The sequence below is a fragment of the Oryzias latipes genome, chromosome 21 (genome assembly GCF_053564925.1).
Source record: "Oryzias latipes strain Hd-rR chromosome 21, Olatipes_Hd-rR_3.1".
Taxonomy (NCBI): Eukaryota; Metazoa; Chordata; class Actinopteri; order Beloniformes; family Adrianichthyidae; genus Oryzias; species Oryzias latipes.
Window position 1 is genome coordinate 8,398,118 of NC_136257.1, and position 20,419 is coordinate 8,418,536.

The 20,419-nt window shown below is 38.8% G+C and overlaps 1 protein-coding gene across 2 annotated transcripts; it reads left to right on the plus strand.

Moving 5' to 3' along the window:
* Window positions 1-1,990: 1,990 nt before the first annotated feature.
* Window positions 1,991-20,413, plus strand: med14 (mediator complex subunit 14). Of its 2 annotated transcripts, XM_004081440.5 has the most exons (29): window positions 1,991-2,516; window positions 3,953-3,979; window positions 4,090-4,195; window positions 5,720-5,893; window positions 5,969-6,098; window positions 6,189-6,317; window positions 6,422-6,529; window positions 7,276-7,408; window positions 8,158-8,308; window positions 8,412-8,523; window positions 9,869-9,994; window positions 10,114-10,192; window positions 11,307-11,466; window positions 11,555-11,749; window positions 13,552-13,686; window positions 13,778-13,854; window positions 13,937-14,097; window positions 14,300-14,446; window positions 14,846-15,090; window positions 15,725-15,994; window positions 16,120-16,366; window positions 16,740-16,862; window positions 17,073-17,249; window positions 17,938-18,176; window positions 18,250-18,429; window positions 18,550-18,657; window positions 18,791-18,916; window positions 19,005-19,194; window positions 19,800-20,413. In XM_004081440.5, exons 1-29 carry the CDS (start codon window positions 2,341-2,343, stop codon window positions 19,868-19,870), a joined length of 4,302 nt encoding a protein of 1,433 aa, XP_004081488.1. In that variant the 5' UTR covers window positions 1,991-2,340; the 3' UTR covers window positions 19,871-20,413. The 2 variants fall into 2 exon arrangements, with proteins under 2 accessions (XP_004081488.1, XP_011487592.1); XM_011489290.4 differs by lacking the exon at window positions 16,740-16,862.
* Window positions 20,414-20,419: the final 6 nt, after the last annotated feature.

Genomic DNA, 20,419 nt, shown 5'->3' on the forward strand with positions numbered 1-20,419 from the left:
AACTACTCCCACGGAAATATTTGTTCCAAAAAAGTTACTCAGGCCAATGTAACTGAGTAAATGTTACTCATACCCACTTCTGGTTTAAAATTTAAACAGTCAGAAAAAATAAAATTCAACCAGTTTAAATATAAAAATTAAAAGATTTTTGAGAATGACTACTATGGCTAATTTTTAAAATACCAAATTTTTAAAATTGAAAATAAAAATAAGTACTTTAACATTAAACAATTTCAACAATGTAATTTTAAAAGTGTAGAATACAAATTTTGCCTACTTGGTATAAAGTGAATAACGCTTTAGTTTATACATATTTATAGATTAAAAAAAAGTAACTTATTACTATCCACTTCTGGTTTGATAATACTAATAAACTTTATTTGTATAGAACCTTTCAAGATAAAAATCACACAGTGCTTCATATTAAAACAGTAAGACACAGAATATTAAAAAAAGAATGATAAAAAAGCATTTTTAAAAAGATAGGTTTCTAGCTGCTTTTTAAAAGAAAACACTGAATCTGAAGATCTGAGGCTGACAGGAAGGGCGATCAAGAGAGATGGAGCCACTGCTGTAAAGGTTCTGTCACCTTTAGTTTTTATCCGGGTTCTCTTAACAACCAGCAGACCTGGTCACATGATCTCAGGGACCTGCTGGGAGAATAAAGCTGCACATGGTTATTAAGAGAAGTGCATGTTAAAACCAGGATTTTAAAATGCACTCAGAAACGGATGGGGAGACAGTGCAGCTAAATTAATAACAGGGTGACGCATAAAAACTTGGAAGAATTGGTTAAAAGCCTTGCACCAGCATTCTGGACAACCTGGAGCCGTTCTACAGACTTTTTGCTTAAACATGTTAAGATGGAGTTGCAATAATCAATACGAGAAGATATAAAAGTGTGTTAGAGCATCTCCATCTCAGAACGAGACACAATTGGACTCAGTTTGGCAATGTTTTTTAGATGATAAAAACAAGAACAAACAAGTGACCCGACATGAGAGTAAAGGGATAAAACCAGGTCTAGAGTCACCCTGAGGTTCCTCACAGAGGGCCTGACAAAGGAAGCAAGTGGACGAAGCCACTGGACTATCTGGGGGAGGCAACTGTCAGGAGCACGGACTAGGACCTCAGTTTTGGCTTCATTTAGTTGGAGAAAGTTATTATTTATCTAGCTCTTGACCAAATCCAGACACCTGCATAAAACCTGTCTTTTAATAACATCCTGGGCTTTAAAAGACACATAAAGCTGAATATCATCAGCATAAAAATTATGAGAAATAAATAAGGAAAAACTTAAAATAAGTTTTGTGAACAAGATGAACAATGAACAAGAAAAGTCCCAAAACTGAGCCTTGTGGCACACCAGAAGTTAGTGATGCAGAGGAGGACTTAAACTTGGTAAATACAACATATGTAATTGTTTAAGAAGAACCATAGCCTATTAAAAAAATGCAAATGAAAGACGTAAAGGATTTATTTTTTTTTTAACATAAAAAATGTTCACAAAATGAAATTAAAGAAACATTCAATTTTAAAAAGTGTTAAACTTTTGCCCATTTTAGTATAAAGTGAATAAGACTTCAGTTTCTACATATTTATGGATTTTTTTAAAGAAAAGGTCACTTAATACTATCCTATTCTGGTTAAAGCCCAAACTATCAGAAAAGAAAAGAGATAGTTAAAAAGGTTTTTAATAATAAAAACTCAGAGGTTGTTACAGAAGAACCATATCTTAAATATTTACATTTTTTATGTATCAAAAACTTAAAATATACATTTTTAGATTTTAACATTAAAAAAATTAAATGTATTTTTTCCAATTCCATAAAAAAGTAAACGTTTTACTTTTCTGTTCAAAGTGAATAACACTTTATATTAAACAGATTTATTGATTTTTATATAGTTTTATTAATCCATCATAAAAACTAGTTACTTACATGTAAAAATACTCCTCTTATTTGTTTGTTTGTAATTATGGGATGGTACTACAGCCCCGTGAGTGTCTGTCGTTGCTGTGGCTCCTCAGAAGTCTTGTCTTGGTTTTTTCTTCAACCGTTTCTGTGGTCATCATCATCATCATCGTCGAAGCAAAGATGGCGACCAAGCGGCATTGAGTCCTCTTAGCAACGAGTTTCATTTTGTTTTTGCTTTAGCTGAGATTTCTCCACGGCGCGTTTACCGAGTCTAACTCGATGCGTTTCGTCGCGACAGAAATGTTTTGAGATGAAAGAGGAAATTAATTGAATGCGGAGCGAGCCTCTTTGAAGCGATAGTTCATCACAGCCGCGGCTCTGGCTGTCCAGTGGCGCGGCTAACAGGCAGCATTGTCGGTGTAAAATGGCTCCGGTACAGATCGGAACAGATGGGCAGCTTGTCCCGTTCGGTGGTCCGGTTGTTTCAGGCCCACAGGCGAACCCGTCAGGAGCCCCGGCTGCTCAGGGCGTTCGGCTGAGTCTGCTTATTGAGTATCTTCTGTGCAGGACTTACCATGAAATCACCGTCCTGGCTGAACTGTAAGTGAAACCAGCGAAGGCCTGCTAGCATGCTAGGTTAGCTGGCGGGCTTAGCAGCCAGTAGTATTTGTCATCTTGAATGTATTTATGTCAAGGAAAATAAATAGTCATTTTATATCAACATTAGAGTTGTTTTTTTTACATTACTTTGGCATAAATATGTATAATACTGGTTATCCTTTAAAAGTGTTTTGTTGAAGAAACGTTATTAACGTAACAGACTGCTAACGTTTACGCACCGGTTAGCATTTCTTAATGTGTATGTGTGTGCATATAGGTATGTGTGTGTGTGTATATTATACACACACATATATGTGTATATTATACACACACATATATGTGTATATTATACACACACATATATGTGTATATTATACACACACATATATGTGTATATTATACACACACATATATGTGTATATTATACACACACATATATATGTGTATATTATACACACACACATATATGTGTATATTATACACAGACACATATATGTGTATATTATACACAGACATATATATGTGTATATTACACACACACATATATGTGTATATTATACACACACATATATATATGTGTATATTATACACACACACACACTGAGGTAGGTATGCAACCTTCCACACTTAAAGAGCCACCCTGGTCGATTTCTTACTGACATAAATCCAATAGGAGCCTCAAAGTCTTCCATAACCCTTTGGAAAAACAAGACACTGATTTGAATTTGTTATAGTTGCTATTGCGATAAATACACTTTTTTTTGGCATAAGTAAAACCTAATGAGAAAATAGACCTTTAAAAAAACAAAACAATTTGACTGTTGCACGTGACTTCTTTTACAAAGAAAAGCCACCCTGTCCTATATTGACCCTGCTATAGACCATGTACCTATAGAGTAGGTACTATAATAACTCAATACTTCTGAAGATGAAATTGAAACATTTTAAATTGTGAATAGTATACAAATCCTAAACTTCAAGTATACTGCCTCACTGGTAGTACTAAGTACCGGTATACGTGTAGTACACGTAGACTACTTTTTGCAAAGAGAATGTGTTTTTAATCTGTTTTTTTTTTTTTTTTTTAACTTGTCCTGTCCAACAGCTAGGCAGACAGACGAGAGCTGAGGGCCTCTTGTGTTGGACATATTTTGCTTTAACAAGAGGGGTTATTAATCTTCTGACAAACCAAAAGTATGTCTGAATAAACCCCTTTTGTAATTGAGGCCAAACTTTATTAATTTCAATCATGTCTGAAAATCTTTGGTGTTGGACCGGACGGAAAAGGAAAGAGGGGAAGAAGAGAGAGGGACGCTAGAGAGAGGGGGGGGTAGGGGGTGATAATAGGAGGGGAAGGGGGATAAGACCATGAAGCAGCATACAGCAACAAGTTTACTGGTTGTTAATCTGTTTTTTTATCACACATTTATTTACAGGCTCCCAAGAAAAACAGACATGGAAAGGTATGTTGTTGATTTTGTCAATTCTAATTTCCTTTATTGAACTAATCATTTAACCTGTCCAGTTTCTGTTCTTGTATCTATGTAACTTTTTTTTGTCTTTCCTTATTCAGGAAAATTGAGATTGTCCAGTTTGCTAGCCGTACAAGGCAGCTGTTTGTTCGCCTTTTAGCTCTGGTGAAGTGGGCAAGCAACGCAGGGAAAGTTGAGAAGTGTGCGGTAAGTTGTTGTAAAAATATATATAAATTATACCACTCTTTTTGCTATTAAGTGGGTTTGAGCTAAAATAATAGATGAATTCAGTTACAGTACAAAGTTGCGCATTATGTGTTATTTTAGTTTATTTGACAGGGACATTTTCTTATTAAAATCCTCTACAAATGCACCACAGGTAGCCAAAAGGCTGTTTTCTATTTGTCGTCTCTGGATAAGTCACACATTTGTTTTCCTAAAAGTTGCAAAATAACAATGTGTAAACATAAATGAGAATTAAAAGTAGAAAGTGAAAGTTTTATTTAACCCTAGAACACTTTCGCTGTAAAAAGTTACACCATTACTTTTGTTGGATAATTTTTACTCCATGTAACATACCCAACAAAAGGTACTTGTCATAAAAAATAGATCAAAACATGACAAAAGATGATAAATTAGAGTGGTATTCTTTGGTTTTTAACTATGGCATGTGTAACAAAATCAAAAAGAAAGTATGGGAAATTCCTAAAAACATGCTCAAAAATTATTTAAAAATTAGAGACTTGAGAACAAAAAATTCCTTAAAAAATAATGAAATGATTCTAAAATCTTGGTCTTTGGTTCGCCCATTCCTGGGTCATATGAGATTTCTCTGGTGAAGGCACAGACTCCTCGACACGTGACATATTGAAATTCCCGTAAATAGTTTTGCTCGGGTGAAAATCACCAAGCAATAGTGCTCTAAGGTTACAAAAAGTGCAATAAAAAAAAGTTAACAGTTAATTCAGAAATTTCATAATAATACAAATCTATAGGTAATCAATTGTGAAATATTTGAAGATAAGAAAGGTGAAGAAAATCATAGACATTTCAGCCATTATTTTTATTATGAACTCTAAAGTGTAATTTCCCACTGACTATTCAAATTGGTCTGTAGAGAACCTTTCTAAACCTGAACATGTTGTAACCATTGCATACAACTGGATTCACTTCTTCTGGTATCTATAGAGGATATTTAGGGCTTTTTAACGAAACCAAATGTGAAGAAATGAGGCTGGGAATTGTATTTTTTGGTGTATTAAAAACAAATTTAACTGAACAATTTTCTTCTGGTAGTCAGAAGAAAATGAGATATGGTTATTGTTGAAGCTGGTTGTTGTTTTTAGTGTTGGCATGAAAATGTTCATTGTTTTATTGACAAAAAAACCCCCAACAAATTTTATACACATTTAAAGGATTATTACTAATCATTTCAAGTTATTTTAGCCTAGAGGACTTTTGTTGACAATCTTTTGAATAAAAATGTTTAATTGTTTACACAGAGCATCTGCACTCAGATTCTGTTGAGAATAACTCTGTCAAGAAAGGATATGGTTAATTATTTTTAGACATTTGTTGAGGACCAGCTGAAACGACTATTTGTTGAAATGCAAAACAGTAACGTATAGCAGCCCGTCCTCTCCTGGTCGTCATGTTTGCTCTCTACATTGTCTTGAAGGTCTCTATAATGAAACCAAAACTTTTGTCTTCTTTTTTCTGTTTCTTGAAAAGATGATTTCCAGCTTCTTGGATCAGCAGACCATTTTGTTTGTGGACACGGCAGACAGACTGGCGTCCCTCGCCAGAGATGCTTTGGTTCACGCTCGTCTACCCAGCTTTGCCATTCCCTTCGCTATCGATGTGCTCACCACAGGGTCATATCCACGCTTGCCCACTTGTATTAGGGTAAGCATTCAGTTTCCTTCCAGCGAATTGTCTTGTTTTGGATTTTTAGGAAACGTTTTATGTCATTTCTCACAGGATAAGATTATTCCTCCAGACCCCATCACTAAAGCTGAGAAGCAGACCACTTTGAGGCAGCTCAATCAGATTTTACGACACCGTCTTGTCACGACGGACTTGCCACCTCAGCTAGCAAATTTGACAGTTGGTAAGCACCTTTTTCTCCACATATGTTTCCATCTAGAGCAGATTTCCTTCTTGTGTAGGGAATTGATGATATTTTTCTGGAATTGCACAGCTAATGGGCGTGTGAAGTTTCGTGTGGAGGGAGAGTTTGAGGCCACTTTGACTGTAATGGGAGACGACCCAGATATTCCCTGGAGGCTGCTGAAGTTAGACATTCTGGTAGAGGACAAAGAAACTGGGGGTAAGACGGGCACTTTCTTGGCTTTGAATGTCCTCTTTTTTATATGAATTGACATCTCATTTCCTTGATCCATCCGCCCACCCCTTCCCTCCGTATATTGACAGATGGCCGAGCTTTGGTGCACAGTCTGCAGGTGAACTTCATCCACGAGCTGGTCCAGGCACGTCTCTGTGCCGACGAAAAGCCTCTCCAGGACATGTACAACTGCCTGCGTATCCTTTCCGTAGTGTCGGTATCTACACACACCACCAGATATTCTGGGGGTTGGCCGCTTGCAGTGGCTTGGCTGTTGGCCCAGTCTGCTCTGAGCCGCTGCAGTGAGACGGAAGTGTGCGTTTGAGCATATAGAGTATTGACTGATTAAGCAAACAAGCACAGCATTCCAATGAGAAACACAGCTGCAGAAATGCATCCTTTTTGGCCCCAATCTTTCTCCAACCTCCCAACTCTCATTCATTTTATTCATTGTTTTATAACAAAGCAGCAATTTTGGTAATTGTTTTGAAATTAGTTGTCTATTTCACTATAACCTGTTGCCTTAAGAGACAACATTAGCTGTTCTTTTTATGTCTTGTGAAGTTTTTAGTGTAGTTTCTAAGTCAAAGTTAGCATTTTTCTAGTTAAAATCTTAACCAGTTGAGCTAGCTTTGTTGCATCAGGTGGTGATTATGCTGCTGGGAAGTCTCAGTAGGCATTTGTGTCAAAATGTGAGAGAAGCTGAACCATAGCGCATGAGCAGAGGACAGGTGTGCTGATCGGTACATTTCTGCTTTGCATTTCTCCCACAACCTTGTCAAAGAGCGTTCTGTGTGAGGGACAAACACCCCTTTAACTGAAGAACGACGCCTCGAGGATCTGTGTGTGTCTTCAGTGTTAGTGGCGGGATGAATTTGATTCCTCTGTCCACTAGTTTCTTTTCACCCAGTGTTTTCTTTAACTTCATCTTTTTTTCCCCCAGACTCGTTCTGTTTGTCCCTCCAGCTTGAAGTTCTCCATTCTCAGACTCTGATGCTGATCCGAGAACGATGGGGAGATCTAGTACAGGAGGAGAGATATGTGCCTGCAAAATACCTCACACTCTCTGTCTGGAAGTAAGACTTTAAAAATATGTCTTGGTGTTATTAGCAGAAAGTAGTTTACCTTCACGCATAATGCCATTTGCTCGTCAGTGTACAGATCCAATCAGAGGTAGCGTCACAAGGTTTCCACAGTTCAAATATCTGAACTTTGGCGAATAATTCATGTCGTGTCAATCAATCGAGGACTCAGCTTTGGCCCTTGACATTTCGATAAGCAGATGGAGTCCAAAACCAGCATAGAGTTGACGCTGATTATTTTCCTCCTGAACTTTACAATATTTTTCTCATTTGTTTTGAGGCAAATATAACAAGTAACTGTAATTTTATTCTTATTTTTATTGCTTCCATCCTCGGACTAATGTGGGACAACAAGTCACCAAACCGGGTCACAGAGAGACAGAAGTACCAGGGATAGCAGCCGTCACTCAGACGCAGCTCCTGTAGCAGATGGTGAACCTCACTGTACTGGGAGAGTCTCTGAATGATCTCATGAACCCAGGCGTGAAGAAGTGCTCACCTTTTGTGTAACCTGATCTCTCAACATCCACTGACCCCGTGGTAACTCCTCCCACACGTGCCAGGAGCGTCAGGATTATGAACTCATTTTTGGATAAGCGTTGAGCAGCAAATTTGGCCCGCCTCAAAAGACAGACAGCGGATGCGAATTTGTAAACGAAGAATGAGAATGATGCCTACGCTTACAAGAACACACTCAAAATACCAATTTTCTTGTCTGTTTTTTTTTTGTTTTGTTACTTTAGCCAACAGGTTTTGGGTAAGAAAACAGGCACAGCACCTGTACACAAAGTCACTATCAAGATTGATGAGTCGGATGGATCGAAGCCATTACAAATATCCCATGAGCCTCCTCTTCCCGCCTGTGACTCCAAATTAATGGAGAGGGCCATGAAGGTGAAGTGCAAACGATTTCTGTTCCCTTTATCTCCACAGTCATGTAAGGTGACGGTTATGTCAATGACGAGTTTAACAGAATTTGCTGCTGTGGGTTGTTTAGATAGACCATCTGTCCGTGGAAAAACTCCTGATTGACAGCGTGCACGCCCGAGCCCATCAGAAGCTGCAGGAACTAAAGGCCATTTTAAAGACCAGCAATCCCTCAGACAACTGTACGTATTTATTTAGATGATTTTACATGCAAAGATATTGATTTTTGGGTGTTTGTTGATGTTTTTTGCAGTGGATTTCACATTAGACTCAACAAAAGACGTTTTCTCCTTGCTGTGTCACATTTATGTCCTTGTTTTCTGTTCTTTAGTTCCTCATTCATTGTGCCATTTAGTGGGTTGCAGTCAAACTGTCAGATGCCTCATTATTTGGTTAAATTAGCAGCTACCAAATTAACAGAGAAATGAATGGAACTTGGCCTTTTTGTGATCGCTATGGGATTCAGTGGGGTCGACAGCACCATAGTGACTTGGATTTTAATTGATTCCCAGTTTTGACTTCAATATTATGGAAGTAAAAGGCGCACCTCGGAAATGAAAAGGGTTATTTTGCACGTTCAAAGTTAGTGGTTTGGTATTTTAAAATGTTGCGCTCAGAAAACCAGTAGAAGACTGAATTGTTGTCATTTAGGGAGAATTCTGGAGAAGACTTTGAACTTCACTGTCCGTGTTTTACAAATAAACGGCAGATTTGCTTTTTGTCACTTTTTGGCCAAAAAATCTTAAACTTATTTTAGTTTTTAACTGAGTGCGTTTTTACTATTTACAAATTTTAAATCATTTATATTCAGTTGGTCAAAAAGGACAAAAGATGATTTCAAAAACAATATGAAAGGGAGAAAAAAAAGCATCGAGAGAACTTGAGTCTGTTCACAATGCCTTTAGTGTTTTTGAGAAGGGAAAAAAGCTTCATTTCAAACTCCAGAAGATTCAGAAAACTGTTCAAAACCATGCACGAATAACACATAAACATAAAAAAAAAGAATGACTTAAAAGGACTTTGCTCTACCCCAGTGGTCCTCGGGGGCAAACGTCTAAAGAACCACTGTTGCTCTGTGGAAACAAGGTTCTAGAAAACAGCATAAACATAATTAAAATCTTTACAATCGATAAAAAGATGATCAGAGTGACTTTCATGTGATATTAGGCAACTATTTTATTTGTCTTAAAATCCACTGGCTAAATGTTTGTGTACAGACTTATTTTTGATAGTTTGTCATACACACAATGCTTATAGTTGTTGCCTGATGCTTGTAAACGTTGCTAAATAATAAACTTCTGAATGAATCTTGTTTTGATTGGACTATAGTTGTTCATTTTACCTAATTCCTTGGTAATATTTATTTCATGCTTCTGTTTGCTTTAATGTGAAGATTTGTTTTTATTTAAAATATGACTTGTGACCCCTTTTCCTTATTTTTTTTTTAGAGTTCACTTTATAGTCATATTAAAGCTTTTAAAATGTTTCCAAGTGTCGTAATTTGTTTTTTTGCTGTTTTTCTTACAGCATTCATTGAGACGGCTTTGCCAACGCTCGTCGTTCCAATACTCGAGCCATGCGGCCGTTCAGAGTGCCTGCACATCTTTGTCGACCTGCACTCTGGCATGTTCCAGCCCATGCTGTATGGATTAGGTAAGCTTTGATCATCATTCTAAATATACAATTCCGATATTGTCTCAGATCCGTTTAGACAGCTGTTCTGTTGAAACCATTTTGGATCGTCGCAGAACCTTTGCTTTCTCTCTCTGCAGATCAATCAATGCTAGATGACATTGAGAAGACCATCAATGAAGATATGAAGCGCATCATCTCTTGGCTTCAGCAGCTCAAGTATGTTTACGATTAAAAAAAAGAAAAAGAAAAAATACCCACAAATCTTTCTGTTCTTCTGCCAGTGTTGCTGAGCGCTTGTTGCAGTGGGAACAGCAGCATTTTAGATTTTTTTTTTTACTCTTTACGTGCAAGCTCCACATTTACCAATTCAGATCAGTAGAAACACTTGGCAGCTTGCTTTGTTTTGTGTGATCTTGCCTTGTTTTGGGATGAAGACTTGTGAACATCTGCCTGAACTGTGAGAATGTCAAAGCAGTGTTGGCTAAAGTGCTGCTTTGTGGTGTGATAGTTAGCAGCATAGCCTCACAGTATGAAGATCCTGCTTCAATGCCCTTCTGCAGGGGTCGGCAACCTGAACCTCTCAAAGAGCCATTTGGATCAGTTTCCCACTGAGATGAAAGCACAGGGAGCCGCAACACTACATGTGTTAGACAAAATGTTTTTGCCCATATATCGCGATAGATTTGGCAACACTTGTATTGATTCAAAATGCTGTGATAAAATAAAGCAAATAATAGACCTTCAACCTTCTGGCTCCAAATGATCCCTGAGATGCCTTTCCAGGTCTTAAGGCTGTAGTTTATGTCTGTCTTGACTAACTAAATTTGAGGCAGCTTCCTCTAGAATGCATGTTCTAGAAATACATACCATTCATTCTCTTGAGTCAGAACATTCTTTTGAAAACGTAACTGTAAAAGGATTTGAAAAGGAGCCTAAAAAGCAATTGAAATGTTTAAACATTGGAAGGTTTTTTCCATGTTTTTTTTTTTTTTTTACATTTTAATTAGTTTTGGAAGACAAAAGAGTATATTTATGGGCCTTACTTCCTAGTTGTTGAGGTAAAATTAAAGACATCCTCAATCATAAATATGTCTGGTTACTTGTTACGTGACAGCCAATGTTGTCAACTAACAATGACAGTCAAACGTTGACAAAATTGTTGGACATGGGGATCTTCTGGGCTTTATAAGAATTATTTTTCTAATGGGACTAATTTAAAGTTGAGTTGTGAGTAGAAATTGAGTAGATGGGTGGACTTGTAAAGCTAAGATTTTCTCGAGTCTTTGTTTTGTTTTTTGTTTTTAACGGGGACTTTTGTCTCTCTGTAAAGGTTCTGGTTGGGAGAGCAGCGCTGTCGACAATCTGTGAAACATCTCCCCACCGTTTGCACTGACGTCCTTCATCTCTCCAACTCCACATCTCACCCCGTTGGCAGCCTGTCCAAACACAAACTCTTCATCAAGCTCACTCGTCTTCCGCAGTGCTACATTGTGAGTTTTCTTAGCACTCACGTTGCTGGTAAAATCTGCTGACTTAGCATAAACAGATATTTTTAATATTTTTCTTTTTTATTTGTAGGTGGTGGAAATGCTTGACGTTCCTTGCAATCCCACAGCTTTGCAGTACAAGTATTCATTTCTGTCCGTTTCTCAGCTGGAGGGGGAGGACGGACTCCTCTGTGCACAGCTTCTGCAGCATTTCAAACCCAATCTAGAGCATCTGGTCCAGGACGCTATAGTCCACAAAGAGTTACGATCTGGGACTAAGAGAAAGGTAATAATTAGTTCAACATTTATTTGCGATCTTAATGCATATGACCTCAAACAGGTTTTTGTCAGATTTTCTTTTTTTTTTAATCAGGCATCGTGTGTGAAGGTGAGCTCTTTATCCTTACATGTGTATATTATAAACAAAATAAAAAAAAAAATGCTAAGTTTTGCCCATGAAAAACTAAATTTAGGGAAAATAATAATAATAATAATGAATTGGATCTGAACTGCGCTTTACCAGACGCTCAAAGCGCTAAAAGTGTATATTCACTATGTATTCATACTTTGTGACCGTTAGGAAAGGTTTTTTTTTTTTGTGTAGCTTTCAGGAACATATAATTTAAGAAATTTGCTTCTTTATCTATTGAAAAACGTTTGATTAAACCTAACTGATAATCAGGACTGTTCTTTTTACAGTGCAACTAACAGCAGAGGTTCTGCTGTGTTTATCTACTGCTCCCTGATCTTGCTATGAACTCTAAAATATGAGCTGTCCATCAAGAGCACTAAACAAGAAAAACCAAGAGTTGTCAAAAAATAACCTAAAAACATGTAGGTACGGCAGATTATGTAAATCTACTGCAAAAATCCAATTTTTTTTCCCAACTTTAGAATTTAGGGAGAAAAGGAACTTTTTTATTTGCTCTCAATTAGGTCTGCACAATAAATCGCACATTTATCATTATCGTAATATCAAGCTGTGTAATACGCATATTGCAAAATATGGAAAAAGTTGCAACTTTAATAATAAATAATATAAAAAATAAATGGTAAAATTAAATTTGCTAAAACTATTTTATGGTAGCGTTAAGTATTTATTGAATAAAAGAAATCTCTATGGATTTGACCAATCAGATGGACGCCTTCAAGTTTTTGACCAATCGGATGGAGGTCTTAGTCTTATGCAGACTAGGGTTAACTCTAATTTAAATTAAACTATTGCACTGAAATGAAAATCATGTTTTTGGTTCTTTTGCTATTTGTTCATGTATCGCATGTTGAATCGTCATCACAATATTGATCACAAATACTGCATGCTGCGAGTTTTCCTCATATCGTGCAACCCTACCTTCAATGGTTTCATGTGACCTTTTGAGGCCTTCTTCCCCCTTTGCATCCTAACAATTTCTGCATCATTTTTCCTTAAATGAGTATATTGATGCATATATATATATATATATATATATATATATATATATATATATATATATATATATATATATATATATATATATATATATATATATATATATATATATATATATATATATATATATATATATATATATATTGATGTTCCTCAATATATATATATATATATATATATATATATATATATATATATATATATATATTGATGTTCCTCAATATATATATATATATATATATATATATATATATATATATATATATATATATATATATACACATTTTTTAAGAGTGGTGTTGTTTGTTACTTTTTCAGTTAAAAAGGAATGTCTCATTACTCTTTAATTTTTGGGGTTTTGAGAAAAAGAGCCATTTCTGATGTAAGAGCCAAAGTGAAAACTCCTGAAACCAGGACTCTGTCTTAGGACCTGCATATGTTTTTACATTTACAATATATTTTAAATGAAACACATGTTTTGACCTTGTATCACATTTGCCAAATATTAGTCAACTAAACTCTCAAGTGAAGTGAGAGGAGTATTATAATGTGGGCTAGTTCTGGCACCTTCAGTTTGCCTCAATTTTTCATTTTGAATAGCTTTTCTTCATTTTAAGAGCAGCTATCCCATCAATACGTTCTTGTGTCGTGTTCTGTAGAGTTCTGGAGACCAATGTGACACGGAGCCCAAAAAGCCCAAGCGGTCTGGAGAAATGTGTGCCTTCAACAAAGAGCTGGCTCACTTGGTTGCGATATGCGATACCAATATGCCTTTTGTCAGCCTGCGAACAGAGGTTAGTTTGAAATGTTTTATTTCCTTCTCACTGGCCCCAAATGTTTCTTCAGTCTTGTGTGTAACGCTACATGTCTGTGTTGCTTGATTAGCTATCCAACATGGAGATTCCAAGTCAAGGAGTGCAGGTGGAAGTGGACGGCAGTGGTCACGCCATCCGACTATTGAAGTAAATCACACAACATAAGTCTCTGTTTCTTGCTCATCTTTTTTGGTAGGTTTAACTTTGTGGATGTTTTTTTTCCCCCCAGGATTCCTCCCTGTAAAGGTGTCGGAGAGGAAACCCGGCGAGCCTTGGAGCGTTCCCTTCTTGACTGCACTTTCCGCCTGCAGGGCAGGAATAACCGCACTTGGGTGGCAGAACTGGTTCTAGCCAGCTGTCCTCTTAACAGCACAAATAGCAAAGAACAAGGTACTTGCCATTTTCCAGCATGCCGAACTCTTCTCGAGTAAACATTTCTCTGCCCGTCATGAGGGATTAAGTAAAAAGTTCAGGTCTAAAATTGCTAAGAACGCAGCATCCGCTAGTATGAGTCACACCTTTTTAAGCATTTATGCAGATAAAGGGTTTGCATAATGGACTGTTGGCTACATAACTATGTTCTGCTTATCAGCTTCCACACGACACGTGTACCTGACCTATGAAAACCCGCTGTCGGAGCCAGTGGGCGGGCGCAAAGTGGTGGAGATGTTCCTCAATGATTGGAATGCCATTAGCCAGCTGTACCAGTGCGTTCTCAACTTCTCTTGTGTGCTGCCAGGTAAAGATTTTGACTGGACATCAGCAATGATGGAGCGAGTTCAATCAATCAATCAGGGGTCATCTTTAAATACACAGAGCCCCTGCAGATATTAACCAATCAGAAGTGCAAATAGTTAGTTGGAGTTTTACTACCTGGGTTTGTTTGCATTACTAATTTGATGAGTATAATTGATTCACACATTTAAAAATAAGATTGTTTGTCTGGTTTCCTATATTTGCAAAAAAAAAACAACTACATTAATCGAAGTTTAAATCAGCAAATTCCTATTTTGTTAAACTGAAGCTGAGAAATGTTTAGAAAGTTTGTTCTGTTTGGTGTCATCACTTGGACCTCAAGCTGGTGTCAAAGGCATTTATGAAAGGATTTCATGAAATGCATCTGCTGATGTTTCCACAGAAATGCCATCCTACCTGAACCTGTTCTCAGAGGTGCGACTGTACAATTACCGCAAACTGGTACTGTGCTACGGGACCACAAAGGGCAGCTCGGTCACCATCCAGTGGAACTCCAGCAGCCAGCGGTTCCACCTCGCCCTGGGGACTGTGGGGCCCAACTCGGGTTGCTCCAATTGTCACAACATAATTCTGCACCAGCTGCAGGAGATGTTCAACAAGAACCCCAATGTGCTGCAGCTGCTGCAGGTACACAACCCGTGAAACAAAAAAAAGTCTTTCAGTGCAGTTACCTTTATCCACACCGATTTAACTTTTTATTTCTTGACCAGGTTAAGAATTTAGATGTTTTTAAAAAGGTCCCTGACTTTAAGAACAGTTTTTAGTTGATGTTTCACTGGATAAAGTCCATACTCCTTACTCATCAAAACACTTCAAAAGCTTTGTAAAGCATTTATCAAAGAACATTGGAATTCTGCTCAACATAAAGAGTTTATATTTTTTATTCAGAGCAATACCATAGTGTACTTTATAACACATATTAGGAGGACTTCCTCCTTCATCAGTTAAGGTCCTATTCTTCCAGAAAAGGCCGGGAACATTGCAGTCCAAGCTTGTATGTATAAAAAACTTAAAGGCCCGCTCCAATCGAAATCTTCTTCTGATGTTTTTAACATGTTCTTGTGGGATTTTTCTGATGATGGAGGACATACAGAAAAGTTTGAAAAATGCATTTCTGAGCATTTCTTTATTATTGTTATTTCTGGAGCAGCTTTTAAAAAGCAACCACCATTATTTTGTTCTTTTTCGACCTTCTTTTCTCTCTTTTTTTTTACTGATAACAGAAAAGTTACATTTTTTCTGTCTTTTTTTTTCTTCTCAGGTGCTTTATGACACCCTGGCTCCTCTCAATGCAATCAACAAGCTCCCAACTGTGCCCATGCTGGGTCTCACCCAGCGCACCAACACGGCCTACCAGTGTTTCTCCATCCTGCCCCAGTCCCCCACACACATTCGACTGGCATTTCGAAACATGTACTGCATCGACATTTACTGCCGCAGCCGGGGAGTGGTAGCCATCAGAGACGGAGCTTACAGTCTCTTTGACAACACTAAGATTGTTGAGGGGTTTTACCCCGCTCCAGGACTCAAGGTAACCCAGAGAGACAAGGAAAAGGTTCATTTTGTCTCTATTGCACTGAGAAAAATGCAGTCTTAACATCAAGTCTCTGATTCAAATGTATATTACTCTTTTTTTACATTTTTTTTATTTTCTAGACATTTCTGAACATGTTCGTGGACAGCAATCAAGACGCTCGCAGGCGTTCGGTCAATGAAGACGACAACCCTCCGTCTCCGGTGGGCGGGGATATGGACAGCCTTATAAACCAGCTGCAGGCTCCACAACAGCCACAGAGCATGAGAGGGGCTGCAGGGGGTGTGTATCCCCCCCTCACGTCACCACCACCAAATTATCACACCAACGTCACCCCCTCGCCGTCTATGATGCCCACCCAGTCGCCAGGTAACGTATATATACATATGTAGATGTGTAAGGTACCATTGCGAGTGTGGTCATCTCATCAAAGTGCCATACTTTACATGAAAAACCATTATTTCACAGCCTCCCTGCAATGTTGTTCAACCATGTGTGCCCTTCAAATTTTTTATTTCAATCTTTATTTCATTTGTTTCCGCTCAACATCCACACACACCTAGTAGCCAAAAAGGGAACAAAGCATGCATTGAGTCATGCTCCTTCCATCTTCCATCTCAGCCCGCCAGCCAGTGACTGAACCCCCTCCTCCCCGGCTTTAGCTTGTGGACACATGGCTGAGTGCGATCGCGTGCCATCCCTAGTCTGATGAGCCCTCTGATGTGTGTATGTGTGTGTACAGGGAACATCCATGCCTCTGGCTCCCCTAGTGGGGCTTTGAGGGCACCCTCTCCTTTTGGGCCCACACCGTCTCCATCGTCCTTGGGCATAGCCATGGGCCAGACCAGTTTTGCCAGTCCCCACGGTAAGCAGATGGGGGGCCGTGAATGCTGGCCTGGTGTTAGCTCTCCTCTGCTAGGGAAGGCTGGATCGGGCTGACATGAGCATCGTTAGGCCGTCACAGGACTCTGACATTAGCAAATACTCAGAAAAGAGCGGGCACACATTGGTGTATCTCTTGTTTATCTTTCAAGGCTGAATTTTGTGTCTAACGACCAGCTCCCCCTCCATGTAGGTCCTCTGGATCCCAGCTCCCCGTACGCCATGGTGTCTCCCAGCCACAGGGGCCAGTGGCCGGGTTCGCCCCAAGTCTCAGGGCCCTCTCCTGGGGCACGAATCCCCGGCATGTCCCCTGGAAATCCCTCCCTCCACTCGCCGATTCCTGATCCGCATTCTCCTCGTGCTGGGACCAGTGAGTACTGCTTTCTCAGTGTAACCTCAACCCATTTTCAAACATGTTTTTATTGTGAAGTTAAAAATATTTACAGCATGTTCAATGTATTTATTTATTTGTGGCTCTTTGACCTTGAAGAAAAATGCTTTAAATAAACAATTGGCTTGTAGTTTTTTTGGTCATGCTGTTTTAGTTAGGTTTGGTATCTTTGTTTACATTTTCAACACGTCAGATAACGGAGCAAATTAATGGTAAAAGATTTAAGTTACTGTTAGACTTTCATATGATTAAAAAAATCTAAAAGTCAAACTTTTCTTTTGATCTTCTGAAAAATCGTTCCCAGTGCTTTTTGAATTATGAATGTGCTGCTTTTAAGCAAAATCAACCAAATTGTTGCTGTCTAGGACATAGTTTCTGCAGAGCGGCAGTAGTTCAATAGATATTTAGCTCAGAGTTGTTGGCGTGGAGCAACCCCGGCTCCTCTAAATGCTGAGATGGAACCTGCAGCTCTTTTTGGGTTTCGTTCTGTAGGAAACTGACCCAAACGGCTCTTTCAGCGCTAAACGTTGCCGACCCCATGGCCTGATAAAATTATCATGAAAATCTTTCACTTCAGATTTTTTTTCCCTGGTTTTGAACAAATTTAGAGCCTTGATTGTTTTTCTGATGTTTTATGTATAAAATCTTTTTTTCGTTGTTGGTTTAGGTTCACAAGTTATGCCTACAAGTATGCCTCCACCCCGTAAGCTACCTCAGCGCCCGTGGGCTGCCTCCATCCCCACCATCCTCACCCACAGTGCCTTACACGTTCTTCTGCTCCCGTCGCCCACTCCCTGCCTGGTACCTGGCCTGGCGGGGAGCTACCTCTGCTCGCCGCTGGAGCGCTTCCTGGGATCGGTGATTATGAGACGGCACCTCCAGAGGATCATTCAGCAGGAAGCCAATGTGAGGGTCGCACATCATCCGTGTGCACTCGTGGTTCTTCAAACCACGTTAACATAAACTTTTTCCCTTCCAGTTGACCATCGTGAACTCCAATGAGCCGGGGGTCATCATGTTCAAGACCGATGTGCTCAAGTGCCGGGTGGCTCTCAACCCAAAGAACTACCAGACTCTGCAACTCAAAGTTACCCCGGAAAACACGGGGCCGTGGTCCCAGGAGGAGCTTCAGGTGCTGGAGAGGTTCTTCGAGACGCGAGTGAGTGAAAGGGATCGTTGCTGCTTTCAAATCACCGAAACCTGTCTGAATTTTAAAACAACGGGGTAATGTTTTTGGTTTTTTTTGTTATTTATCCACTGTGGACCTTTATGCTTTTAGGTTGCTGGCCCTCCCTTCAAATTCAACACCCTTAATGCCTTTACAAAGCTGTTGGGGGCCCCCACCAACATCCTCCGGGACTGTGTGCGCATCATGAAGCTGGAACTGGTGGGGGAACTCCTTCAAAATAAAGCACGATCCTGAGAAATGTTTGCTCTAGTTTATTATAAGGTTTCTTTCATGTGATTTGTGTGTTAAAAATAACCTTCTTGTTTTTTATTTGTCCTCTCGCTGCCGTCAGTTCCCTGACCAGGCTGCACAGCTCAAATGGAACGTTCAGTTCTGCCTCACCATTCCTCCCAGTGCTCCTCCCATTGCTCCTCCCGGAACCATCGCTGTGGTGCTTAAGTCAAAGATGCTGTTTTTTGTGAGTTACAGCAGTTAATTTTTGCAAATTCAAAATGAATTTGGACTGATGAAACTAATTTTGTTTTTTTTGTTTGTTTCCACTCCAGCTGCAGCTAACCCAGCGGATCCCAGTGCCCCAGGATCCAGTGAGCATCATCGTTCCCATCGTGTACGACATGGCCACTGGTCTCACTCAGCAGGCCGACATCCCCAGGCAGCACAGCTCATCTGGGGCCGCGGCACTCATGGTCTCTAATATTCTAAAGAGGTTCAATGAGCTTCACCCCCCCAGGCAAGGTGAGACTGTGCTCTTCGTTAACCGACACTAAATAATTCAGTGAAGTACGTTTTCACAATTGGAACGTTCTCCGGGAATGTTGGTCTTTCTGAGAGTCCTCCATTTGAAATGCCAGAAAACAATTCCATAAAACTGTTTCTGTTATGGAGGTTAAATAAGAAAAAATGGAGTAAAATTATTTTTTAATAATTAAAAAAACTGTTTTTTTAAATTCATTTTTATTTGTTAGTGTTTTCTTTAAATATAAAAAAGATTATCTTTTGATCTATTTTAAGTGTTCTCAGTGGTCTTTTATTTATGATTATGCCATTCTCAGCCAAAATTCACAACCTGTGTCATTTTTAGGACATATTCTGCAGAGTGGCAAGGAGTTTATTAGAAATTTGTTGGCGCAAAGCGACCCTGGACCTCTTCCCGTCGTTGAGAGCTCTCTGTTTACACTCTCTCCCGCTAGCTTACAGCCCCTCACATCCACTAGCTAACATTACTGAAAAAACATGTTAAAAACACTTTTTTTTCTTTTGTTTTCTTTTAAATCAGAGTGGGTCTTTAAGCATCTAACTGAAATGTGGCCGCTAACTCTACCTGTGTTGTTGTCTTCCAGGCGAATGTACCATATTTGCATCTGTTCACGACCTGATGGTCAACCTCACTTTCCCCCCTGGCACTCGATGAGACGACTACAAACAGAGCTCCTGCTGGAAATGCAGTTCTTCATGAGGAGGATGGAGCATTTCTGAGCTCACAAAGGAACAAAAACTCTGTCCAAAGGCGGTGTGTGCAGCTTCTCTTCTCCTACGCTGCAGGAGAAACGTCGTTTTGTTTTATTAATATTTGTAGTTGCACTTGTAAACCAGATTATCTATTGAAATTTAAGGTTGTTTACAAAAAAGATGTACATTGTTGTATATTTTCTTGTGGAAAAGGGTTGAATCATAATTTTCATAACTGCCTTTGTCATCTTTATTTTTCTGTTTTCATTTATTTTTGTTTTATGCCCAATATTACTGTAGCATCAACAGATAGGATATTTGTCATTCTGGATTTTGCTTTGTTTATATCTATATTTTTATGTTAGACTCCTACCTTGGATACTGTAAAACTGTGACAGACTTTATAAGCCAGTTGGATTTTACTGAGAACCATTTTGAGTCCTCTTTGAAGGATTAGAGAAATCTTGTCACTTCTAATAAAAAAGCAAACGTTGTGCTTCAACAATTTTTT

Bases quoted from the DNA above. Each gene is read 5' to 3' on its own strand.
- med14 (XM_004081440.5), top strand. From the start codon at position 2,341: ATGGCTCCGGTACAGATCGGAACAGATGGGCAGCTTGTCCCGTTCGGT. The intron at 5,894-5,968 runs GTAAGCATTCAG...CATTTCTCACAG, and splicing joins GCTTGCCCACTTGTATTAGG to GATAAGATTATTCCTCCAGA. The intron at 8,309-8,411 runs GTGAAGTGCAAA...TGGGTTGTTTAG, and splicing joins TAATGGAGAGGGCCATGAAG to ATAGACCATCTGTCCGTGGA.